The sequence below is a fragment of the Podarcis melisellensis genome (assembly GCF_964234715.1).
Source record: "Podarcis melisellensis genome assembly, chromosome: 15".
Taxonomy (NCBI): Eukaryota; Metazoa; Chordata; class Lepidosauria; order Squamata; family Lacertidae; genus Podarcis; species Podarcis melisellensis.
In genome coordinates, this window is record NC_138532.1 from 20,430,333 (window position 1) to 20,457,357 (window position 27,025).

Sequence of the window (27,025 nt, forward strand, 5' to 3'; positions counted from 1 at the left end):
GGTTTGGACTTGGCCATGGCAGTGAGGAGATGCTATAGATGCAACCAACCCGGGCATCTCCAACGTCAATGCAGGGCAAGACTTCCAGGAGACAACGTGGAGCAGAGACAGCAATCAACGCAGAAACGTAAGCAGAAGGGGTTCTCTTCAGAGAAGAAGAACACGCGTTCTGCTCAGTTTGTTTCTGCATTTTCTCGAGAGGAGAGGAAGATACCTCGAGGAACATGGTTGCTGGACTCTGGGAGCAGCAGGATTATCTGCAACAGTCGGGAGGACTTTAAGACCCTGGGGAAGCCAGCTGATGGAAAAGACTCAATTTATCTTGCTGATGGTCGTAGAAGCAAGATTGATGGCCTGCAGTGCTTGAACACTACTCTACCAGAGACTCTGTTTGTCAGCAGTTTGGACTATTGTTTGCTGTCTGTAAGCTGTTTGATTAATGCAGGGTATAGTGTTAACTTCACACGGGATGGCTGTCTGATAAAGAATGGAATTCAGGTATGTGGCCATGCAAAGTTGGAAAATGGGTTATATGTAATGCAGGACAAGCCTGTTAAAACAGCCCAGGTGGTTCAGGATAATTTGCCAGTTCATAAGGGGTGTGTACATGAACTGCACAGAAAACTGGGTCACGCCAATTTCCGTGTGCTTTCAGAGATGCAAAAGGTGTGCAAGAACCTAAAAGTAAACAGCTGTAACTGTTTCCTAGATTGCAATGTATGTAAAATGGCCAAATCTAAAAGGAAGCCTGTGGCTTCTAAAAGTGACAGAGTATCTAAAGAGGTTTTAGAACTTGTCCATTGTGACGTGATAGGCCCTTTTCCACAGAAGACTGAAGGAGGCGCCAGATATGCTTTTCTGGTAATTGATGATAAATCACGTTTTAGTTGGTTGTTTTTGTTAAAGCAGAAATTTGAGTGTTTCCCCACATTCAGAGAATGGGTTGCCCAACTGAAAAGCTCTTCGCTCGCCCTGTTGTGCAGTTGCAAACAGATAGGGGTGGAGAATTTCTGAACAAACAATTTGGGACATGGTTGCGATGTAAGGGGATCACTCATCGTTTGACTAACCCTTATAGCCCTGCTGAAAATGGTCTGTGTGAAAGACGTGGGGCTGTAATACAGTCAGTAAAGGACTGCCTGCTAGTGGATGTAGGATTGGGTCACAACCATAGGCTGTGGGGCGAGGCTTTTCTGACAGCGAATTTTTTGATTAATAGAACCTGGTCTAGCTATATAAAAGATATTCCTTATCGTGTGTTGTTTGGGAAAGAACCAGAGTGGACAATGCTCCATAACTGGGGTGCTTGGGCACATGTAAACATCCCCAAAGCTCAGCGCCAGAAAGGGGGTGCTAGAGCGCAGAGACTGCGGTTTGTGGGATATCAGTCCTATGGCAAAGGGTGGCGTTTCAATTTACGCCCAGGACGAGTAGTTCTGTCACGAAGTGCAGACTTCGCTGACCAGGACAGATGGACTGTGATCCATGCCAACCCAGATTGCCTACTGCCCCTGCAAGTAAGAGAAGAGGCTTCTTCTCAGCCATTGGCAACGCAGGAGCAGGAGGAGGAGGAGGCACAGATTTCCCCAAAAGATGTGACAAAAGATAATACTTCTCTAGAGGAAGAGGAAGAAGAGCCAGGGATAAGGGGGGAAGAAGAAGTAATAGTGCCTAGGCGCTCCCAGCGTTCAAACAAGGGTGTACCTCCTCAGCGTTTGACCCTAGGAGGAGTGAGAGTATGCAATGTGAGTTGTGTGGAACCACAAAGTTATAATGAAGTCTTAGACTTACCCCCTGGGGAACGTGCTTTGTGGGAACAAGCTATGAAAGAAGAAATGGACTCTTTTAAACGTAACAAAGTGTTTGAGGTCATAATGCCGCCACCTGGTGGCAGAGTGGTGTCATGCAAGTGGGTTTACAAAAGGAAAACCCTTGCATCTGGGGAACCACGTTTTCGAGCCAGATTAGTAGCCAGAGGGTTCACTCAGATTAAAGGGGAGAGTTATGATGAAGTGTTCTCTCCCACTGTAAAGAGTGAAACTTTTCGCTTAATGCTTTCCATTGCTGCTGTAAGACAACTAGCAGTGCACCATTTTGATGTTGATGCTGCATATCTGCATGCAAATTTAGACCATGAAGTATTAATGAGACAACCCCCTGGGTTTGAAGAGGAGAATGGTGCAGTCTGGCGTTTGAGAAAGGCTGTTTATGGTCTCAAACAAAGTGGAAGGTGTTGGAACCAGTGTTTAAATGAAGCCCTTGTAAAACTTGGTTTTAAAAGGAGTGTGGCTGATCCATGCCTGTACACCAAGGGATCAGGCAACAAATATCTAATGCTCTTAGTCTTTGTTGATGATTTGCTTGTGGCAGGGAGTTCCACAGATGAGATCCAGAAGCTCACAAGTCAACTGGAAAAGAGGTTTAAGCTTAAAGCCTTGGGGCCTGTAAGCAATTACTTGGGAGTAGAAGTAAGGCAGGAAGTTGATGGAAGCTTCCTATTGAGTCAGAAAGAGAAAATTCTTCGTTTGATAGAGCAGTTTGGCATGGAAAACTGCAAGCCAGTTCAGACTCCCATGACACCAGATTTCCCAAAGACAGTGTGTGATGATAAATTTGGTCAGCCTGAGTTGTATCACTCAAAAATAGGATCACTGTTATATTTAAGCCAGTGGTCAAGGCCAGACATTGCATGTGCTACAAATGTTCTGAGTCAACGTGTATCTAAACCCAGTACTGCTGATTGGTGTGCTTTGAAAAGGCTTATCAGATATCTAAAGGGGACATTAAATGTATGTTTGAAGATATCTAGTACACAAGACGAAAAACTAGAAGTATTTGTTGATGCGGACTGGGGAAGCTGTGTAGCTACCAGAAAATCTACAAGTGGAATGGTTATGATGTTTGCCAATTCCATAATTGGGTGGAGGTCAAAGAAACAAGGATTTGTTGCAACCTCATCCTGTGAGGCAGAATATGGGAGCCTGTCGCTAGCATGCAATGAAATCATGTGGTTTATACAGATACTAAAAGATCTAGATTGTAAAGTTGATTTGCCTATCCAAGTGTATGAAGATAGCCAATCGTGCATTGCATTAGCGGGCTCGGAAATAATGAAATCCGCATCAAAACATATTGCTATCCGTCATGCGAATGTTAGAGATTGTGTACAGAATGGGGTAATCAAACTGGAGTATTGTCAATCACAAGATAATATTGCTGATTTGTTCACCAAGCCTTTGCCAGCAACATGCCATAATGAACTGATGACAAAACTGGGTTTATGTATATAATGTATGTATGTATTGTTTCTGTTGGGGTTTTTCGCATTTAAAGAAACAGAAGGGGTGTCACGGCTAAAATGGCCGCTGTTTCTTTAATGCGAATAAAGCTGGGTCAGCATGACTCAGCGGTCTGCACCAAGTTGTATATATAAGTGAGAAATGTTAGTTTGTTGCTGAGGCTGGTGTTTGGGTTGGTTGGTGCTGGTGTGTGGAGTTATTCAGTCATGTTTTGCACAAAGACTTTTAAGAATAAAACTCTGCAAGGACATTCTCGTGGACTCTTTTTGTGCCGACAAGGGTCCGAGGACCAGGCTGAAGAGGCAAAGGGAGGTCAGAACCTTTTCCTCCTTTTTTTTTGCTTTTTACAAACACTGACAGCATCAAGTACAGTGGTACCTCAGGTTACATGCGCTTCAGGTTACAGACTCTGCTAACCTAGAAATAGTGCTTCAGGTTAAGAACTTTGCTTCAGGATGAGAACAAAAATCGGGCTCCGGCGGCGTGGCAGCAGCAGGAGGCCCCATTAGCTAAAGTGGTGCTTCAGCTTAAGAACAGTTTCAGGTTAAATATGGACCTCTGGAACAAATTAAGTACTTAATCTGAGATACCACTGTAACTGTATCCCATGTTTCCCAGGGCATTTTCCTGTCATCTTCCTTCTTACAAAAAGTCCAATTTGGGGTGCGAGGTGAGAGTGGATTTGTTAAGCAAGGATGCCAAACCAGCTTTAACTGTGCAGCTTAAATTTGCCACCCATTAAAAATAAAACTTGTGGGGAAAATTGTAAGGACTAGATATTCTGCAAAGCACAGTGACAGTTAGACCTCCGAAACGCATTGTCTTAATTTGCTCAGTTACTATGTAAATTAGCAAGTGGAAATGTGATGCAAATTTGTGCATTGGGTCTTTTATGTTCCAAGCATAATGGCCCTGTGTGGAAACACTCCATTAAGATGAGAAACTCATAGAGCTGCAGGTGGAGTCAGGAAATGACAGGTGGTCCAGCCACCTGCCCATAGGAACAAACTTAAGGGAAGGGCCATAGGTCAGTGGGGGAGCATCTGCATTGCATGCAGAAGGCCGCAGGTTCAACTCTTGGCATCGCCAGGTAGGGCTTTGACTGAAACCCTGGAGAGATGCTGTCAGTCCCATGAGAAGCGTGTGTTTGAGAGAAGTCGCAACTGTTCACTTGAAGCTAAAAAAACAATGTGAAGTGACACCTCAGTTTAAGGCTGGTTTAGGAGGACTTGTGGGATGCGGGTGGTGCTGTGGGTTAAACCACAGAGCCTAGGACTTGCTGATCAGAAGGTCAGTGGTTCGAATCCCCGCGACGGGGTGAGCTCCCATCGCTCGGTCCCAGCTCCTGCCAACCTAGCAGTTCGAAAGCACATCAAAAGTGCAAGTAAATTAATAGGTAGCGCTCTGGTGGGAAGTTTCCATGCACTGCTCTGGTTCACCAGAAGCGACTTAGTCATGCTGACCACATGACCCGGAAGCTGTACACCGGCTCCTTCAGCCAATAAAGCGAGATGAGCGCTGCAACCCCAGAGTCGGCCTCAACTGGACCTAATTGTCAGGGGTCCCTTTACCTTTACCTTAGAAAGGCTTGGTTTGGAGAAGGGGGAAGTCCTGATAACGTGTTAGCTAGGGCTTCTTTCCCCACCCACCACCCACCCCTAGGAAGAGGCAGAAATCCAGTGGAGACATTTCTCCCACCCTTATGACGGAATTGCATTAATGATCAAGTCTGCAGACTAGTAGGAGGAAATGGCCACTCTTCTATGAATGCCCAGAAGCCCCTTCTAATTCAAAATGTGTGGTTGCTTGGCAAACTCTGTGCATGCTCTGATGCACTTCCTCCTGTTTCAGTGGTTTTGTGGTGTCCCCTAAGGTTCAGGTACAGGAGACCTGTGACCCCTCCAGATGTTGGCGTCCAGTTCTCATCATCTCTAAGCACTGGCCATGCTGACTGCAAAGGCTGATGGGAACTGTAGTCCAGCAACATCTGGAGGGTTCCTTATTCCTGCCTTATTGGATCTGCCTGAAGGCCCATATGGTTCAGCCTTCCTCCAGAACACTGGTGTCCAAACTTTTTTCAAAGAGGACCAGATTTGATGAAGTGAACATGCGTGAGGGCCGGCAAAGCTTTTTTAAGGATTGAAGTTATTGAGCCTTTTTTAAGGATTTTGCCCCAAAGTTGTTGAGCTTTTTATAATGCTGGGCAGGCCAGGTCTTCCTGTTATATACCTACTAGGATTGGCAGGGCATCTGACCCTCACCTGAATCTCATAGCTCTCCTAACGAGAGTCTGCCCACCAGATACCAGGCACGCTACTATTCAAATTAGGCCCCAGTGTTTTTGTTACAATCCCCTTCTCAATTAAGTAATAAATTTTAATCTAGAATTTAAATTCTCAAAACTTTCTTATTTGTTGATTCGAGCAAGTAAACTACTGCTCTCACTTCATTACAAACAGTATTTCTACCTGCAACACACCTGAGCAAACCTGCTCCTCTTCCTTTCACAGATATTTTGTTGCCATTTGCAACTGTAGCTGCCTCTGATTAGTTATCATTTAACTTTTGGGGGAAATAATTAGCATCACACATCATATGCATGGAAGTTGCCGGACCAATTAACCAGCAAGAAGGATTACTGTTAATAGGACCAGTTTTCCTATAACTTGATATTCCTGGACAGTTTTGATGAACTGCAAAAGCATTTTTGGTTTGCCTTCTGTTGCCACCCTGGAACTTTTCTTTATTAGTGCCACTTTGTTTTGTATGATTCCTTGCAAATGAAGGAAAACAACTTTTTTGCTTGTATATGTTGATAATATAATTTTGGTTACTGAGGACAAACAAGATCGCACAAAAACAAGATTGGGTGCAGGCCTGGCCAGGACATAGGCAACCTGACTGTGAGAAAGGTGACCTGTGTGCGTGCTTGCTTGCTTGATTAACAGCTGTTGGGAACTTCCATGTCAGGAAGGAGGGCAGGTGGGCACCCTATCAAATGACAGGGCAGGAGCTACATGGAACAGGGCCTTTTCACTGGTGGTGCCCATTGTATGCCTCGGTCTTTCCAGACCTGCTGTCTTTTGGAACTTTATAATTTAGGAAGACTTTGGAAGAACTGGTTGACAAGTCTTATCAGTTGCTGAGGTACTGTATGAGTGGATTTTATTTGCTGCTATTCTGGGCTTCTGGTCCACCAGGGTTTACAATAGAGTTGGCCAGGATGCCAGAAGGGATACAATTTACGAGCTTTCTCCATTATCTACACAGCAGGGGGTGTTCAGTCAACAGTGCAAAGGCTGAGCTGAAGCATTTCCTGCTGGTTACCTGCTTTCAGCAATAGGAGCCAGACTTTGGACATGCCTGCTCTAGAATGTTGTGGGACTACAACTCCCAGCACCCCCTTGGCCATGCTAGCTGCAAGGGCTGCTGGGATTCCAACCACATTCTCCCTATCACTGCAGCCAACTGGAGATTTTTTTCTTGCTTTTAGGAGCTTTTAGGGCTGACTGCTGTTTTTAATATTGTATTTCATTTTATTTTTAAATGGTTCTAATCCACACCGGCACCTCATGGTGAAGGGAGGGTAAGAAATAATATAACATTTATTTCATTTAATTTCACAAAATGTATATACTGAGTCTTGAAAAAGAAAAAAAAAGACCCAGATCTCAAAGCAGTTTACAAAAAGAATGGGCATCCTCCTCTCTCTTTCTCAAGACAATGAAGTCAAACTTTTGGAGAATCACAGCGGCTGCTGTGGCTGCAGAGACTGGTAACTCGCTCCTGCATTGTTTTTGCAGCATTAGCAGCATCAAAGTTGACCTTTCCGGGGCAAGCCTGGGCAGTGTGTATGACCAAGATGATAAGACGATAAGACGGATGTGGTCCAAAGGAAAGAAAAGCAATACCCTTGATATCAGCTTGGCTGCAGGAGTTGCCGGAGGAGAAACACAAGACGCCATCCAACAATATAATCACCAGTATAACAATATAACCATCAATAAGAATAATGACAACAATATTAATTTTATTATTTATACCACCCATCTGGCTGGGTTTCCCCAACCACCTGTTAAAAACATTCAGAAAATAATTTAAATCAATGACAAGCTAAAAAAAAAAAGCTGTTATCTTATTTTAAAAGTGGAGGCCAGGGGAAACGTTCTAGCCCTCTCTGCAGAGGACTAGGAGCTTGCTGGGGTTTTTGTGGGGGCGGCAGGAGGAGCGCCCCCTCGAGGAGGAAGCGTGTCCCGGGGGCCTGCCGGGCTGCAGTTCTTGGCATGGTGCTTTTTTCCTTCCTCCTCCTCCTCTTCCTCCACCAGCCCTCCACTTCTAAGAGCACAGCCGCCTGGTCCCTTTAAGGGAAGCTGTTATGCTGGCTGGAAAAGCAGAAACCTGACTGGAAAGCCCGGCCCAGCAATCCCTCCCTCTCCCCCCCACCCTCCGGCCCGCCCTGCTAGCTGGTGCTTGTGACATTCAGCAAGGAGGGGATGAACCTGGAGAGACGGAGGAGCCGGCGGCGTCGGGCTGATGGAGCAGAGAGGAACCCTTCCCACCACCAGCTGGGGCAGAGGGGCTGCTAGGGGGCTGCTGCTTGGCTGAGGAGAAGTGGGGAGCAGGGGGGGCTGGCTGGCTGGCGTCTCCCCCCAAGCCCAAGCCCCACCACCACCTTCCTCTGAGAGGATGGAGAAGGACGGCTGCAGGAGCTGAGAGCTGCCCTCTCTCGGTCTGCTCTGCAGTCACTTCTTGGCAGCCGGGCTGGTCCTTGCCCTGCCCAGCCCATCGCAGCAGAGCATCCTTTGGGAAGAGAGAGAGAGGAGAGCCCAGGACCTCCGTCCATCCCTCAGCATCCTTTCCCTTTTGTCTCCAAAAGGAGGGGGGAAAACCGCTGCTGCTGCAAAGAGAAGAGGGAGGGGGGAAGAGAGAAGAAGACGCCAGCACCCACCTACCCACCCCACATGTCTGCAGCTTGGGGGGTGGCGGCAGGCAGGACCCACAAGCCCCGAGCACCCCGGCAGAAAAGGGGATCTTGCTCTCCGTCATATCCAGACACGAGGGGGCTGAGCCAGCAATAAAAAGGAAGAGAAGAGAGCGAGGTGAGTCTGAACTAAGGTGTGTGTGGGGAGGGCAGCATCTTTTGACACTCTCCCCTCCCTCTTCCCTGCTGAAAATCGAATCCTTTTATTATTGGGGGTGTCCGTCCGTCCCCCATGCATTGCTTGAACTGAGGCTGATGTTGGTGTGGCACTGAGATCAGTGGCACTGGGGGGGTTCATGAGAAGCCCTCCCCCTCACTTATACGGGGGGTGTGGGGCAAGGAAGAAGGGTGTTTTTTTGGGGGGGGAAAGATTAATAATAATAATAAATTTTGAAATCAAGGTGAAATCGAGGACCAGCCTGCCTGTCCTTCCTGGATAGCGCAGGTGGAGAGACTGCTCCTCCCCACCGCCCCCCCTATCTCTAGTGCAGCAAACTTTTTGGCATTCCTATTAGAAGGTCCTTGTGTGTTTGATGTGGGGGGCGGGGCAGGGGGGAGAGGATTTATGGTCTGAGTTGGCCTAAGAGTTGCCCTCTCTGCAGGATGCTCTTTTGGGATGCAGCAAATTTGGGGAGGCAGGTGGAGAGAAGAGAATGAGGGTGGAATTCTCAGTCCTGGAAAGGGAATTCATTCTGGTAGCATCAGGAAAGACTGAGATGAGCTTCAGGGGTGGGAGTGCATTTTAATTTGCCAGAATTTCTCTCTTTCTCTCTCTCTACCACACACAAACATCAACTTCCCATCCTGTAGTTTTGGAAGATTGTGGGAAGGGGTGCTGGAAATGTGTGGTTATGATGGCTGGTTTAAAAGGGTAAATATTATTATTATTATTATTATTATTATTATTATTATTATTATTATTATTTTATTATATGCACATATAAAATATCCTACCCAAACCCAGAAGACTAGCAATTCCGATGCCCTAAAAAGGCCTTCAGAACTTCATTTGTTTTGTTTTCAAATAATTGCCTCAACTGGAAGCCATTAAAAAGAAAATTTGACTAGAGGAATGAGGCTTGCAACTCCTAACTATCACTCCACCCGAAGGGAGGGGGTATTTCAGAGATTTCAACATTTGGATTATCAAAAGATTATCGCTACTGGATCATTTGCATGTTTTTGGAAGCCCCCACTGATCTTGGTGGAACTTGTCTTCTCAGGAACCATGCAAAGAGCCAGGCTTCACTTGTTAAATATCTCAAATGCAGAGGGGAAATTGGGAAGAGGTGTCCAAAATCCATAGCTGCCCCTCCTCTAGGGGGCACTGTTTTGGAATTTCACAGGGTGGGGAAATTGACGAGTTTTCAGTAAAGAGCAGGCAAGATTTACAGGAAAAGGCCAACTGGCCTGTTCTTGAATAGATCCGAGATCAGATTGCAAATAAGCAGTGCATCTTAACACCATTCGCTGGCTTAACCAGAAATAAAAGAGATCCCTGAAACATGATCACATGTGGTTTGAAACCTGTGGGGAGAGAGGGTCCTTAGGAGACCAACCCACACTTCTCACCCCATTTCAGTGGCATTTCTGCCCTCCTCTAAGGAACATTTAGACTAAGAAAAATGTGTGTTTGTGGTATGGATGCTTTTGTATTGAGGCCGGGGGGGGGGGGATCTTGATTATGTTTTATTTATTTATTGGTGGGGGAGGGAAGGAAAAGGACCCTGGGAGAAATAGACAGCGCCTTGTGGTGCTTCTGATGTCAAGGACAGGTGCCAGCCCAGCCCCCAAAAAGAGGCTGCTTACTTCTCTGTGCCTCCGTACTGCACAGGAAACTGCAGTGATCAGAAATGTGGGTTAAAGAATTGCAAGGGAGCAGAGTGGGCTGAGCCCAGAGGGAGGGGAAGGGGGAAGAGGAGGGTCCCACAGGCATTCTTCTGCCCACCCACGGGTGCACACTTCCCCCAGAAACCTGCCCAGCTCTCTGCTTATTATTACCCCGTAGGGTTCGTTTTGAAATCCAAGCTTCCAGAACAGGGAGAGGAGGCCAGTTCTTATGGCCTGTCTACCTGCAGCCAAGCATTTTTGATGCTTTGCCTTGAGAGCTGATGGTAAGAGCTGACTGTACCACCCTAGCCTGCCTTGCTTGCACACCTTCTGTTCCTGCACTACAGCTTCTTCCATTGTGGCACCTTTTCTTTCTAACTTTGCCCCTGGATTTGAGCGGCCAGCTCTGCGTTCAATTCATAGCAAGGATGGAGCCTGGCTGTTGGCGCAGGCTAGGCTAGATTTTCTGCTGTGGCTGCAATCTATGGGCATTGTTCAACAGTTTTCCTTTGAGGCTGGTTTTGTCTCTTCTTTATCTGCAAAATCTCTCTCAGGTGCTGGAGGGTGGTGGGAACGAAGGGCGAAGGCTGGGGAGCCTTTTGGTCATACGTTTTGCAGACTCCAGACGCAATTGCACAACAGCCCGGCAATGGAACGATCTTTCAGGCACCTGGGTCCATTCGCACACTCAAATTGCTCTTGTGCGGCTGGGCGTTGACTGGGGCTCCTCCACTCAGTGGTTCTCAGATGCCAACCAACATCAACTCAATACTTTAATGTGGCGGCACCAGTTCTTTGGAACTCCCTGCCGATTGAGATTAGGCAAGTGCCTTTGCTTCATTGATTTTGACGCCTGCTAAAACCCTTTTTGGTTTAGACAAGCCTACCCAGACATGTAACTTTATTGCCTAGGTTTGTTTATTTTGTTAATGTTGATTTTAATCCATATATCGATCACTTTATTGCATTTGCTGCTTTAAAGTCTGTTTTAATGAATATTTTATGCCATTTTCACTTATGGATTTCCCCCCCCCCCCCGGTTAAGCGGTATATCAATTTTGAAGACTAAAAAATAGGTGCACCTTTGTAACACTCCGCTTCTAATACAAATGATGGCTGTTCTCCTCACCTTATGCCAGCCTTATATCTAACAGCTGACTTGATCACCACAGGCGACCAGAAATTGCATGCAGGTGAATGCATGGAATTTCATTCAGGCTGCCAGAGGAAGAATGAACTGCTCCATTACATTTCCACTTGGGAGAAGCCCACAAGAAGGTTTCCCCAAGCTTTGAATTGCAGACTCTCCAAGTGTCCCTATTTTCCAGGGACGTCCCTAATTTAGAAAAGCCATCCTGCTTTCTGATTTGATCCTGGAATGTCCCACTTTCCCTTAGGATGTCCCTCTTTTCACTGGAGAAATGTTAGAGGGTATGGTAGGATGTTCCTATTTTCATTGGATAAATTTTGGAGGGTATGGAATTATCTGATGGCAATCCTGTATAGGGAAGGGTTTTTTTTTTTAATGTTTAATGTTTCATTATGTTCTTATATATATTGGAAGCTGCCCAGAGTAGCTGGCGCAACCCAGTAAGATGTGTGGGGTATAAATATAGTAAAAATTATCAGCATGGAATGGGACATCCCTATTTTCATCAGAGAAATGTTGGAGGGTATGGAATCACTGAAATATTTTTAATGCCTGCTGTCTAGTTTTTGCCCTGCCTTTTCCCAGTTTGTTATCTGGGTTCTGTGAAGTCAGGCCAGGACGGGTTGTGCCTGGGAAAAGGAGAATACTCCAAGGGTCAGGCAAAAAGGCCTGGATAGCTGCATTTGGGTCTCAGGAGAATTAGGAGAAGCCCTGCCTCTGTGTCATGGGCAAGATGTTTTCAAAGCGATAAGGGGAGCTATGGACTTCCTTGGGACCTTTGGTAGGTCACAGCATACCCTCTTGGTTACTTCTCTGCAAAAAAAAATGGCCGGCGCTCTCCTCTTGTTCTTTTCCCTAGTTGGCAGAGAGGAGATTATGATACCTGGAGGCAGGGTCAGGGGGGGAATTGGGGACACAATGGGAAGCAGGAGACCATTTCTGTTCTGCTGCCTCAGCCTAGGAGCTGGGCCCAGGAGGCAGTAGAAAGAAGAATAATAGGAGGCCTATGCATTATTGAAACACGAAGTAAGTGACTGCTGGCTTTCAGACCTCTGGTCTCCAAGGGATGGGGGGCGAGGGAGGCCGTAGGAGCAAGCAGGTGTCTCTGTGCAGGGAGGAAAGATGGCCCATAGCTCAGGGGTGCAAGGCAATCAGTCTTCGCCATCTCTGGTCACAAAGATATCGGGAACATCCAGCGAAGCTGAACGCTGGACTGACAGGAGGAAGCCTTTGTCCACGCTTAAACTATGGAAGTTGCTTCCACAAGGGGCAGCAATGGTCACTAACTTGGGCAACTTTGAAGAAAAAATCAGAATCTCCGTTCTTGCAGCTTGAATCCATTAGTTTGGGTCCTAACCTCCAGAGCAGGAGAAAACAAGCTCCCTCCCTCTTCCATGTGAGATATTTGAAGATGGCTATCGTGTCTCCTCTCAGTTTCCTCTTTTCTACATTCTTCTTATGTAGACGTAGAATCCAGGGATGAAGAGCTGTCAAGAGTTAGATCATCTATCTAAGAACAGGAGGTGGGAACACAAGAGACTTATTCATTACCTTGCTGTTACTGTGAAATATTTATAGCTGGCTAGGGGAGAGCGCTGTTGCACTCAGGGCTTCCCATGGGCATCTGAGTGGCCACTGTGAGAACAGGATGCTGGCCATTGGCCTGATCCAGCAGCCAGGCCCCTCTTATGGGCTCATGTTCTGGATTTCGTAAGAGAGTGAGTAAGTGAGACACTTCTAGCCCAGCAGCTTCCTGATGCCTCCATCCCTTTTTCTGCAGTTCAGTGGCGATGGCCGAGAAGAGCCTTGACCCCGCATGCGTCTCCATCGCCCTGGAGGACACGGTGTGCAATTCCGGCGCGCAGGATGCTCCCCTCCTGACCACCCACTTGAAGAAGGTGGAGAACCACATCACGGAAGCCCAGCGGTTCTCCCACTTGCCCAAGCGCTCGGCTGTGGACATTGAGTTTGTCGACCTGTCCTATTCCGTCCGGGAGGGCTCCTGGTGGCGGAAGAGAGGTAGGATGCTCTCCTGGCTTTTGTGCACATGTGTGAATCGGGGCCCACCGCTTTTCCTCTAAGTCTTTCTTTCCATGGCCCCTCGTGGCTCTGCGTGTGCAAACATCTATGCAGACGTGTGCATGTGTGTGCATAGATGTGATGTGCTGGCATCCCTCTTAAGCAGGAATATAATGGGAAGAACGTGTGGAGAATTGTGACTAATGTACCAAACTAAGCTACATCTGCCTCTGAGTCACAGGAACAGCCTGGCCTGCTTACTGGCTAGTTAGGACATATTTCTTGTCTTCTCTTTCTTCCTGAATGCGAACTGGGAGGCGTCAGTGTTTGCTTAAGTGATATAGGAAAGAAGACCTGCAACAAAATGTTGCAGCATGGAGTGTTCCCATTAGTTGGGACACTCCCTTCCACCCCCCCCCCCCGCCCCATAAGTCAGCCACCATTGCATGCCCACCAAGCATGCTAAGTCCTCATTAGACTGCTGTTTTGGGGTTCCTGCCTTGAGGTTTTCTCCCTGTCCAAACTTTTTTCAAAGAGGGCCAGATTTGATGAAGTGAAGGGCTGTGGGGGCTGACCAAAGTTGTTGACCTTTTTGAGTTTGTTTGAGGATTTTTTAGGATTTTACCCCAGGGAATAAACTGCCACAGGGGCCAGATTAAACTGATTGCTGGCCGGATTTGGACATTCCTGCCCTATAGTTTTATTGCGGGTTTGTTTGCTTTTTTCAAATCTTGGTTTTTCTTTAAACCAGTTGAGCATGGGTGGTGCCATTTTTGGCTACATAAGCATCAGCACTTTCACCTGAACTTCTGAAATCGAGGGATGGTTCCTTATGTGCAATGGAAAGAGAAGGGACTAGAAACTGAGGGTGGTGAAAGGGGGGGGGGAGGAATTGGCAAAAGCACAGCTGCTCACTTTTGGAACCCTCCAAGAAAGAAAATCTTTGTGAAGGTTCAACAGCAATTAGAGGCATTATGCTCCCTTGTAAAACCCGCTCGTCTCTTGCCCAGCTTTCTGGGAAAGGAGACAGCAACGTAGGTGATGAGAGAATTTAGACACTTTGATGGATTTGCTTGATAGCTTGAATCTAAGGTCCTGCAAGCAAGCTTTACAAGACCTTAGCTATCACCTACCTGCCAATGCCAGTGGATATATTAGCTTTTGTAAACAAGGCTGTTGGCAATTAAAGCTGCCATCTTGTGCACATTTAACTTGGGAATAAATCCCACTGAACTCAGTGAGACTTACTATTAAGTAAATCAAATCATATGGTTGGACTGTAACCTAACCAGTAGCTGGTTTAGTGCATAGCACTTTTCATCTTGTAACCTACCCCGGGACCTCAGGGTGAGATGATGATGATGGTGATGATGATGATAAAATCCAATGGGATCCATCCAATGAAACTGAAGGATGGGAGACTCAGGACAGACTAAAGGAAGGCCTTCTTCTCTCAGCGCATAGGGAAGCTGTAGAATTTGCTATCCCAAGTTGTAGCAATGGCTGTCAATGTGGGATAGCTTTTAAGGGGGATTAGATCATTTTAAAGGGGAATTAGACAAATTCATGGAGAGTAAGGCTATCAGTAAGGACCAACGGCAGCTGCATCACCTCTAGTATTAGAAGCACCATGCCCTCCTGTGGCACAATGGGTCACAATATCTGGCTGTCAACTGGAAGGTTGGTGGTTCGAGCCCAGCCAGGGATGGCTGTGGACCGGTTTCCTGCCTTGCAGGGGTTGGATTAGATGATCCTTGGGGTCCCTTCTAATGCTACAATTCTATGATAAGCAACTGTTGGAGAGGGCAGATAAGCTCATATTCTGCTTATGGGCTTGTCACAATGGTTGGCCATTGGGGTGGGGAGGATGCTCTATGAGGAACATAGGACACTGCCTATCAGACCATTGATCCATCTACCTCGGTGTTGCCAGCACTGACTGGCAGCAGCTCTCCGGGCATGCAGACAAGGGTCTTTCCCATACCTGCCTGGAGATGCAGAGGATTGAACCTGACACCTTCTGTGCACAAGGGAGGTGGTCTACCACTGAGCCATCCGCCTTCCCCTAAACAGCCCCTTTGGTTTGATCCTGCTACAGGTCTCTTCTAATGTTCTCATGTGTATTGTTTTTAACACTTGATTGGAAGCCGCCCAGAGTGGCTGGGGAAACTCAGCCAGATGGGCGGGGTATAAATAATAAATAAATAAATATATTATTATTATTATTATTAGTCCAAAACTGTCAGCTTGTTCCTCCTTTGCCATTTAGCCAACCGTTTGGGGAGCAGAGACCCTTGCTTTGCATGCAGTAGGTCCCCCAATTCAATCCTTGGTGTGCCTTGTTAAAAGAAGCTACACTCCATGTACATTACAGATTTAAAGAACCATAATGCCACTTTCAAATGCTATGGCTTTTGCCCAAAGGATCCTGGGAGCTGTAGTCTGTTAAGGGTGCTGGGAAACCCGCAGGCAGGACCTGAGCATCCCATTGACTGGTATTCAGAAGCATTTCTGCCAGTGGCCATGGAGGCAGAGTATCACCATCCTGGCTAGCAACCACTGATAGCCTTCTCCTCCATGAACAGAGATGGAGCGCTACAGGTCCCCAGCCCTTGATCCACCTGAGCCCTGTTCCCACACAGGGCATTTTTGCACAACCCACAATGGCGAGAGAGGTCCCACATCCCATGAAGCTCCAGAGGCAGGATTTATGCCCCTGGAATGGGGACTCCCCACCTGAAGGCATGCCTTGTTCTGCTCCGTCTCCCCGAAGATCGGAGGCCTTGATGCCAGGCAAGAACACGTGATGATAAGGAGATAAATTTAGCATCTGTTTCCTGCCCCAGCCACGGGCATCTTTCCCTCTCTTTCTCTGAGCTCTCTGGGGAGCCCGGTCCTGCGTAGGCGGCACCGTTGCTCCGCGCATATAAATCAGTGCTGCAGAAAGCCGGGGGAGGGTTATGGCAGGTGGGAGGTGGTGGCCTGCCTTAATTAGCTCCTCTGCATGGAATGCCAATCACCAGGTTCCCCCCATAGCAAAGCCCCCAAAAGAAGGCGTTTTCTTTGGAAAGCATAAGGTCGAGAGCACGCCAGCACGGGGCAGCGCCAAAGGGTGCTGAGCTCAAGGAAGGGAGCATTGGGAGCATAGGAAGCTGACTTATACGGAGGTCACATCCACACTGTACATTAAAAGTGCATGAATTCTCCCAAAGAATCCTGCGAACTGTAGTTTGCCAAGGGGGGTGGGGTGGGAATTAAAGCTTCACGGGGCAAACTGTAGTTCCCATGATTCTATTTTTTGGGGGGGAGGGGTGAAGCCTTGTGCTTTGAATGTATGGGGCAAATGCAACCAGAGTCAGACCGTTGTTCCATCTACAGTGGTAGCTCGGGTTAAGTACGTAATTCGTTCTGGAGGTCCGTTTTTAACCTGAAACTGTTCTTAACCTGAAGCACCACTTTAGCTCGTGGGGCCTCCTGCTGCCGCCGCGCTGCCAGAGCACGATTTCTGTTCTTATCCTGAAGCAAAGTTCTTAACCTGAAGCACTATTTCTGGGTTAGCGGAGTCTGTAACCTGAAGCATATGTAACCTGAAGCGTATGTAACCCGAGGTACCACTGTAACTCTGTATTGTCTATGCAGACCCGACAGCGACTTTCCAGGGTTTCAGCCATGCTGGCATCTTCTGAATGCCAAGCAGATGGTCTGCCACGGAGGATTCGTCAACACTTGTGCTTGTCCCATGCTTAAAAAGCACAGGTCCAAGCGGTTTTGTCTTTTCCCCACTCCCCCCCCCCGAAAGCCTGCTCTATAGCGCTTAATCAGCAATCCATGGAAAACCCAATTGCCGTTTACTCCAATTCAGTGCTGGGTAGCACCACCAGGGAAGTGCCCAAAGTGTGCATGTGGGCGCACACTCTATTAAGAAGCACATCGTTCTGGGGAACCACCTGTTAATCCTTATCCACTAGCGCAACTTGCGTAGGCAACCCCGTCAAATGCGCTTCCTAGCCACGCACGGTACCCCAACCAGGGCTTTGATCTCCCTCCTGGCTTGGCCATTCATCCAGGACTGCAGACAATAGAGCAGTAAGGAAGTTGCCTCAGTGGGTGACAGTGATAGGCTGCCTTTGGCTTGGCAGGTCACAGCTTGCGCAATCCTGCACTCAGCGGTTCCCCCCTCCCTGTCCCCGAATGTTTATCCCATTGCTTCAGCTTTAGGGAAGAGGGAAGGGATGGCTTGACAGACAGCGGCCAGTTCTCTATCTGCTGAGCCCAAAGGAGTTTGGCTCTGCCTTAAGCCAGTAAGATCCAGGTTAATCCTACTTGGGATTGACTTTGTGGAGCCCTTGAAGAAGCAGCTTCCTCCACTGTCCCTGATAAACGCTGAGCGTCAGCTGGATCCCCTCTCTCCCCCTAGCCCGGGTCAAGTTATCTGGGAGAGATTTGACCCCTTGCTGCACACCATCCCTAAGGCAAGAAGGCTGGTGGGAATAATTTGCATTTTGCGTAAAAAGCTTGCCTGTGCTTGCGTTGACAGTTGTATGACCCCCCTTGTCCATGATGTGCTGTGTTGCTTTTTAGGGCAAAGGCCATAGCTCAGTGGTAGAGCATCTGGTTTGCAAGGAGAAGGTCGCAGGTTCAACCCCTGGCAACTCCAGGTTAGGGCTGGGAGAGACTCCCTGGTCTGAAACCTTAGAGAGGGGCTGCCGGTTAGTGCAGGCAATACTGAACTTGGTGGGCCAATGGGTTCGAATCGGGAAAGTTCCTGCGTTCCTGGAAGAAGTCCACTGACTGCACCCTGGCAGCTCAGTCAGTAGAGCAGAAGACTCTCAATCTCAGGGAATGGATTTGATATCCCGCTTTATCACTACCCGAAGGAGTCTCAAAGCGGCTAACATTCTCCTTTCCCTTCCTCCCCCACAACAAACACTCTGTGAGGTGAGTGGAGCTGGGAGACTTCAGAGAAGTGTGACTGGCCCAAGGTCACCCAGCAGCTGCATGTGGAGGAGCGGAGACGCGAACCCGGTTCACCAGATTAGGAGACTACCGCTCTGAACCACTGGGTTCGCGCCCCATGTTGGGCAAAGGATTCCTGCATTGCAGGCGTTGGACTAGATGACCCTTGTGGTCCTTTCCAACTCTACAATTCTATGATTCAAGCCAGGGGTAGGCAACCTAAGGCCCGTGGGCCGGATGCGGCCCAATCGCCTTCTAAATCTGGCCAGCAGACGGTTCGGGAATCTGCATGTTTTTACATGAGTAGAATGTGTTCTTTTATTTAAAATGCATCACTGGGTTATTTGTGGGGCCTGCATGGTGTTTTTACATGAGGAGAATGTGTGCTTTTATTTAAAATGCATCTCTGGGTTATTTGTGGGGCATAGGAATTTGTTTTGTTTTGTTTTTCTTTTCTTTTCAAAATATAGTCCAGCCCGTCACAAGGTCTGAGGGACAGTGGACCGGCCCATGGTTGAGGGGGGAGGAGAACGAATTCCTATGCCCCACAAATAACCCAGAGATGCATTTTAAATAAAAGGACACATTCTACTCATGTAAAATCATGCTGATTCCCGGACCATCCATGGGCTAGATTTAGAAGGCGATTTGGCCGGATCCGGCCCCCGGGCCTTAGTTTGCCTACCCATGTTCTCAGGCAGGGAGAATTCCTGACCGTCTCTGGAGATGCTGAGGACTTAACCTGGAATTTTTTGCATGCAAAACCGCTGAGCTTCAACCCTTCACTTGAGATTGCGATTCCTGCACACTGCAGTATGCGTGCAGAAGGTCTGAGTTGCACTGATGGCAGACTCCCCCAGCTGCAAGCAAAGACCCTTGTCTGGGTTAGTGCAGAGCCCCCTGGGGAAGGAGGGGGTAGAGGAAACCCATCCCTACTGTTCTGTGAAAGGTTTGGGGGAGGTGCTCTTTCTTTCTGGGGGATCAGGCCCCATCAACCAGACCCTGGTCTTGGCTGAAAGGAAGACGAAGAGAAAGCAAACCTTGCCGAGAAAGATGCCCTCACTGGCATTGCCTGAGCTGAGTTAGATTTGCAGCAGCTGAGCTCAAGGCAGGCGGAGGTTACTGGCAGTCAATGAACTCGAGTAACCACACTGCTCTGCGCCGCAATCGTGTCTGAGTGGCAGGCCAGCGGCATCTCTCTCATGCTGCGGGGGGAGAGAGTCCTTCCTATTTTTTCCCTGGGTTTTCTTGCAATCGCTCGCAGATTAAAATCTACTGGTTTGTTGTTTTCCCCTCCCCCCCCAGTCCACCTCTTTTCCCCTTCCCCCTCTTCAAACCAAAAAGAGGCATTGCCTGCATGTGTGTAGCTCAGTGGTTCTGTGTCTAAGCTCTGGGGCTTAGTCTGAAGTATAGGGTTTTGCCCCAGAACCTGTTTTCAGTGTTGGGGCTCAGCTTTGCCGAGGAATGGGGGCTGGGAGGAACGAAGAGCTTTCTTTGAGGATGTGCAGAGCGGTTTCCTTATGGCACTGCATAGCGACAGACATCTGAGGGGTTGTCGGAAAAGAGGATTTGGGGCTGGCTTTTGCCCAGGTGACAAATCTGTTTAGGAGGTTCATGGCTGCAATATATGCAGCGAGCAGTTATACACACACACACACACACAAACACACACACACACAGAGAGAGAATGAATTTTTATTGTATTGTAGAGTTGCCGTGAAATGAAGTGATAATGAAGTAAATTTCTTACCTCCCCTTGAAGTGCCTTGATTCAGAATGGAAATAAATAGATTCAGATTTCCAGTCTCTCTCTCTCTCTCTCTCTCTCTCTCTCTCTCTCTCTCTCTCTCTCTCTCTCTCTCTCTCTCTCTCTCTCACACACACACACACACACACACACAATTCAAATCCAATTTCACTGATATTTTTTTTATTGTTATTATCTGTTTTTCACCTCTACGTTCTCAGCATATGAGAACGGCTTGGGTGGAAATTTCCCCAGCTTGTTTTCGCAGGGTTACTGTGCCAGGATCCCTTCAGAAGTCAAGATTAGCGAGGCAGAGAAAGAGGTTTTAGAATGCAGGGGATGGGATCTGCAAAAGAGAGATCAGATTAGGTGGATTATAAATCTGCCATCCTCCTAACCTACTGGACTTCCCTAGCAAAATGCTGGCAGGGATATTTGTGCTCAAATGCCCCTTCCTTCTTCCTGTTACGTGGCATGACTTCTCACTGAGTATAGTTCCTTGCGCGGAGGTGCCCAACCCACCACTGATACAGTTTGTCATTGAAAGGCATTCATGTTCAGCTGTTAAAATTCCAGATACCATTTCAAACATGGAACAGGCTCTGGCAAGGAAAGCTTTCCTAGGCAAACTCCTAGAATAGTAATAGATCCCTTTCCAGCCTGGTCCCCTGCAATAAGCTTTACTCGCCCCAGGTGACCAGTTGGGTGACTGTTAATAAACCTGATATAACAATCATTGTGAAAACATGAAAATATTTGGGATTGTGTCTTTGATAATGTTTCCCTCCAGTCCTGGGTTTCAGCATTCCATACCTTTAAATGCCTCAGGTGGTGGTTAAGGGTCTCTCTTTATAGCATTTTGGTTGGATGGGTGGAAACCCTAAATTTAATGTTATTTTTTAATTCAGCCCTCCCATAAGCAACATCTTCTTTTCAAAATAGATCAAAGGCAGGAAAATCATGCTTGGTATTTGCTGGAATTGGCAAACTTATTCTTTATTCCCAGTGATGCCTATGGTTTGGGGTTCGTTTTGCAAGACAACAAAAGCGCTGGGGCAAATATTTCCAAATGTCAGGGCTGGCCTCAGCCACCAGAACAACCTAGATGGAGTCTGAGTTTGCCGTCTCTTCATTCACCTGCCTTGCAGCTGTGTACCTCATCCTGCAATTGTGCTCTTACTCCCTCACCCCTTTTACTCGGGCCCCTCTGCCTGTATCATCCTCTTTCCTCCCCACATGTCTTCCCCTTGTGCTGTTTCCCTGGGCAGCCATTTTGCCACTTGCAAGGAGTTGTGGGAAAGCACATCCCAGTTGCCAGGCAACCGTAGGGCCGCATAACTCAGCCTGGTCCACAGCACGCCACCGAGAGTTGGCGCACTGCAGAAAGTTGCTTCCATAGGAAATAACTTGAGCTAACTCACGGCAGTGAGCCAAGTCACATAAAGGGAGGAAAAGGCACGAATTTCCTTCTTGTCCCCTAGCGCAGTTAGTTGGTGGCTTCCACGTTACATACTTTGGTGCTGCTGATGAACTGCATTTCCACCATCGACTGGAAGTGGAATTAAATGGCTGGTTTTGCAAGGCACTTAATATAGCACTATTTTCTACAGCAGTGCTTCTGCCAAAGCCCATCTCTAATGTTTGCTCAGAAATAAGTTGCGTTCAGCAAAGTCTCCAAAGAACTTAATTAGAAGCTTCCTCCTTTCAGCTTCTGATACTTTTATCAGCTTCCCTTCCGTGTAGGGATGGGATAAATGATTGATTGCATCTCAATGCTCCTTAATTGCCACATAATTAGTCAGTTTCTGTTCACCATTCGGGGGAGCGTTAATTTCTGATTTCCCCTCTTTTTTCATCCCTCCCCCTTTAATTGTAAAATCCTGCTATTTCATTTGTCAACTTTGCCATTGAAAGAGGGCGGTGTGGGGAGGATGACATCAGTAATTAAAGTTTCCTCCCCACAGGGAACAAAAACTGATTAATGAAGGGGCAATTGATTAATCCCCAGCCACCCTGAAAGGAAGCAATCAACAGGCAGAAGGGGCAATCAGGACATTACTACACTAGGACCTTTGAAACCTCAGTAGAGTTTTGCCTGACCACAGTGGACAGGCTGATGCTGCAGTTGTGCTTTATTGTGAATTAATTGCCACAAATCAAGTCGCGGGGTTGGGGAGAAGGGAGCCACACAAGAAGAACCTGAAATACAACAGACTGGCAACAACCGAGGGGCTCTATTATGGGATGGTTGCTCCTCAGATGTGCATTTATTTATTTTTTGCATGATCCTTATGGCATGTTTGGCATAAAAACACTTGTCTGTATGTCACACATATCCCCTTCTAATCCAGTTTTACCCTTTCCTGGTAAAATCTGAAAAATAAATAAATTGTGGCAAATGGCCTGTTTGCAAGTTAAGTCTTTAAGCCCTCTGGTTGTTAATAAAAAGTCAGTAAGTTCAGGATGGCAATTCCAGACAAAATGCCAAGTGTGGAAGGAAATGTTGTTTGATCAATGAAAGGCAATATTCTTTGAGAATGGACACAGTTGCTACCTTCTTGGCCCCACAGAGAGTTAGGTCATAACCTTTGACTAATCCATCTGGAGTTGAGAAAGGAGAAGACGAAAGCTTTGGAATCCAACAGAACTATTTGTCAGGCAGGAACATAGTAGGCCTGCTGAGGAGCTTTGTGTAGCTTCCACGCCCTTCGCACTGGCAAAATATTGGCCCAGCAGAGTAAGGCACCTGCTTAGCTGTCTTGGAGAGCAGGGACTCGTGAACCCTAACCCTAAATTCACAGGTATATTCATTGTAATAGCAATAGGATTGATAGGAATCATGGATGTGGCCAAGGGGGGCAACTGCCCCCCACCCAAATCAATACAAATCTGAGGTTCTATCCCCCTAACAAAAGCCTGCCCCCACCATCAAAAAACCTGGCTACGCCCATGATAGGAATGTCTGCCTGTCACTCTCTTTAATAGAGATTCTTAAACACATTTACTATGGAATATTCTGAGTAACAATGCAATGGTTTGTACATCTGAAGAAGTGTGCATGCACACGAAAGCTCATACCAAGAACTAACTTAGTTGGTCTTTAAGGTGCTACTGGAAGGATTTTTTTTTTGTTTTGACTATGGCAGACCAACACGGCTACCTATCTGTAAATGGTTTGTACTGTTTCCTAAACCTCTGTCTTCTCAATAAGCATCCACCTCCCTCCACAACTATCAGTCTGGATAATAGAAAGCTGCTGTATACCAAATCAAAACGAGCTCAATATTGTCTACACTCAATATTGTCCACCAAGCTCAATATTGTCTGCACTGACTGGCAGCAGTTCTCTTAAGGCTTCAGAGTGGGTACCTTCCCTGCCCTCACTGGGGATGAGGCCAGGGATTGAACCTGGGACCTTTTGCATGCTAGGCACATGTTGTACCACTGACCTATGTCTCTTCCCCAGTTCCTTCATGCTACAGACTCTCTCTCTAAAGGGATGACTATTCTTTTTATTTATTTAATAGTAAATTTTATTATTATTTTCCACACAACAACAACAAAAAACAAAAAATAACAATACACAATACACAAAACACAAAAACAAGCATATAAAAAAATCCGAATCCTACAAATTAATAATATTAACACTAAAAAGGAAAACAAACATTGACTTCCACCAATGACTTTTCTAGAGTGACAACCTGCTGCTAGTCACATGTCATTAAACTTCTCCAGCAAGCAAAAACGAAAAAGAAAAAAAAGCTAACGCTAATTGGACACTTAAGCCCTTAGTAATGCTAAGCACGATTAGCAGCTGCTCTCTGCATGTTGCTGGGTGTATACTAAGCAGGTCACTGTCGGACATTGATCTGGCGGGTGCAAGTAGGAGTGACTTTGCCAGGTCTTCTGAGGCTCAGGGGAGGAGCCTGGGGAGAAGTGGGTGGAGTCTCAGTGTGTGGGTGGAGTTTAGTGGAAGGAGGAAGCCTTGGTGGGTCAGGAGACAGAGCAGGGGTAGGTTTGATGGCTCAGAGGTAGAGCCCAAATGAGCTCACATATTATTTGTAAAACACCTCACATGTGCCAGGCGCTGTACAGGAATTGAGAAGACGCATCGGTGTGAGACAAAAGGAGAAGGGAAAGCTTTACCGGAGATTTACCGGTTATTGTCTAGGAAGGGAAGGCAAACCCACAAAGCCAAATAGGATTAGGAGAGACAAACAGAAGTTTCAAATAATTTCTTAAACAAAGAAAAGGCTGACCAGATAGTTTTCACCCAGGTGAATAGTATTAATGTGAGGATGCTTTGAATGTGCTTCGAATGAATGTTGCGGATCTGCCCTAACCCTTTTGAGGGTCCCTTCAGATGTCCGATTTATTGAGCCTTCATTCTTATTCACTTGCACAAAGTTCATGCAAGGGTTAGATTGTGCCCATTCTTCATTGAGCGTTTGTTCTGATTTGTTTACAGGGTGGTTATATGACAGGAAGGATATATCCTGATTTGCTTGCAGGGTGTTAATGTATCTTCCTTTAATCATTCATTACACCCACATTTTCCAGTACATTTCTCTGCCACATTCTTTCGTTTGTTTGTTTCCTAAGTGGGCTTGTTGCGCTAGAGGGACAGAGCATTTCAATCCACTTTAGCTGTGCAAACTTAGAAGTTCCAATATCCCTCCTGCAAAATAGAAAACTTTCTGGAGGGCAGACCAAAGTTGAATACAGTAGAGTTGTGGTGTTGTGGAGCCCTCTAGCGGTGGTACTAACTTCACAGCTGCTGATTTATTTACAGTATTTTAAGCACATTGCAAAGTAGCCAAGTTGTTCAACGATGTCTTCCTCTGTGCATGCGTCTGCAGTAGACAGGAGTCTAAGCGAGGATCCTAAAAAACATTTGCCGTGTGGATCTTGCATCAGGCGAGTCTGAAAAAATCTGGCTCCCCCTGGCTGGATTCTGCAAGGGCCTTATCCATAGCTGTCAACGTTTCCCTTTTTTTAAGGGAAATTCTCTTATTCCGAATAGGATTCCTCACAAGAAAAGGGAAAGGTTGACAGCTATGGCCTTATCAATTCCTGTCAAAGGCATCTTGGCGGTAGCTGTGAGAAGAGGATGCTGGACTAGAAGAGTCATTGGTCTAATCCAGCAGGGATCTTGTGATCTTCTTGTGTTCTCCCTCCTCACACATCTAGTTGCAGGTTCAGGGGTAATGTGCGCACGGGGAAGGGCAGGAGAATAAAAGATTAATCACTTTTTCCCAAAGCAACCTTCCCCAATCCTCAAAGTGGCTCAGTGGGCCAGCTAATTAGCAAAACAAAACCCACAGGAGACTTATTAATGACGCAGCCTCCATCTCTCCTTGGTCCTTATTTAATTTATATTCTTTTATTGATTCTGGAGTGTGGTGTTTTTAATTATTATTGTTATTAACACGTATCCGTTGCCTCGTACGAAATGAAATAAAATCTCCAAGTGATTAGACGAGGTAAACTGTAACACACGGAAGCAATTTAAAAACGTGGAAACATTTGAAAACAACCAAGACCTAAAAAGCTTATCCAGTAATGTATCGGTGAAGACAAGTCCTCCTACCCAGCCCACTAAAAGACAGCCCCCACCATAGGAGGCAATATTAATTAACCAAAGGCCTGAGCAGGCAAAAAGGCCTAGCCTGGCACCTCAAGACTGGCAGCGATGGTGCCAGGTGCGTCTCCCAGAAGCTGTAAGAATCATGAGCCATGGGGTGAAACTCACCAAGTCAACCTACATGGTGTACATTTAAAACACATTCGAAGGACGCTCTTTCCCTCAAAGGTTTCTGGGAAGTGTGGTTTAAGGGTCCTGGGAACTGGAGCTCTGTGAGGGGTAAACTCCAGTACACAGAGGGAAAGAATGTGCTTTAAAGCATCGCGGGTACACACCCAGGGGCCATATTTGCCCTTGGCCAAGTCTCTGGGAGGGGGCCACATGCCCAGTAGCGCGTGCGAAATCCTGGAGAGCTACTGTTATGTATTGAGTTGAATAGGATCCAAAATGCAGCAGTCTGATTGGTCCTAGAACAATAGGATTCAGAATGCAGCAGTTTGATTGGTCCTAGAACAATAGGACCCAGAATACAGCAGTCTGATTGGTCCACAGGAGCCACCCAATCCAGCTCCAGGTGGAAGTGAATCCACAACCTGATTGGCCTACAGGAGAATCCCGGAATTAGCCAATCTCGTGGGGCCCATTGTGTAAATAATGTATATAAAGCAGACATTCTGGGGGAACTTCCATTCCTCCTCACCACTATGAGCCAAATAAAGAGCATGAAATCCGCTCTCGACTCCGAGTATATTTCAGCTACTGCTGGTCGGTGTAGACAAGAGTAAGGTAGATGGTCCAGCGGCCTGGCAAGGCAGCTTCTCTGTGTTCCAGCCGCTTGCTCTGTCCGGCTCATCCATCCTCCTGTTTTGCTTTCCATATTGCGGTTGGTATCACAGCGGTTGCCAGTAAGAATCAGATCATCTTGAAATTCTGCCAAAATCTGCCAGTCCATCTGCAGGAGGAAGATGGCCCCTGCTGACCTCGGCTCCCTTCCTGGAACTCAGCATAGCATCCAAAATTGATTCAAGTTCTCCGTTTAGGGGCTGGGCATTCCCTGAAGCGCTGCACACCTCCTCGCTAGGCCTGGTCTGGACTGATTCAAGTCAGGAAGGAGCAGTTGATGAACTAGACTAGGAACCAACGTGTGTTCCCTTACTCCCTGTACCAAATATCACGCCTTTGTCTTCTGAGCTAGGCTGTGGACACACTCTACATTTAAATTTTGAATTTAATTTTAAAGCTAGGGTTCATTTAAAGCATGTGGTTTTCCGCAAAGGAGCCGGGAAACGGTAACCTAAGGGTGCTAGGAATTGTAGCTCTGTGAGGGGTAAACTACAGCTCCCATGTGCGCCAATAATAATAACAACTATTATTATTATTATTATTATTATTATTATTATTATTATTATTTATTTGGCGTGTGGTGTGCATGCAGCCTTCGTTAATCCCAAGGAAT

General features: G+C 46.9%; 1 protein-coding gene across 2 annotated transcripts in view; it reads left to right on the forward strand.

Moving 5' to 3' along the window:
• Positions 1-7,615: 7,615 nt before the first annotated feature.
• ABCG4 (ATP binding cassette subfamily G member 4) overlaps positions 7,616-27,025 on the forward strand; it is a 40,013-nt gene continuing 20,603 nt past the window's right edge. Inside the window, exons 1-2 of one of the 2 annotated variants that reach the window (XM_081889849.1) lie at positions 7,616-8,398; positions 13,041-13,279. In XM_081889849.1, the coding sequence (XP_081745975.1) occupies positions 13,051-13,279 (229 nt within the window). In that variant the 5' untranslated portion in view covers positions 7,616-8,398; positions 13,041-13,050. The remainder of the gene's footprint in view (positions 8,399-13,040; positions 13,280-27,025) is intronic. The other variant, XM_081889848.1, reaches the window with a different exon arrangement.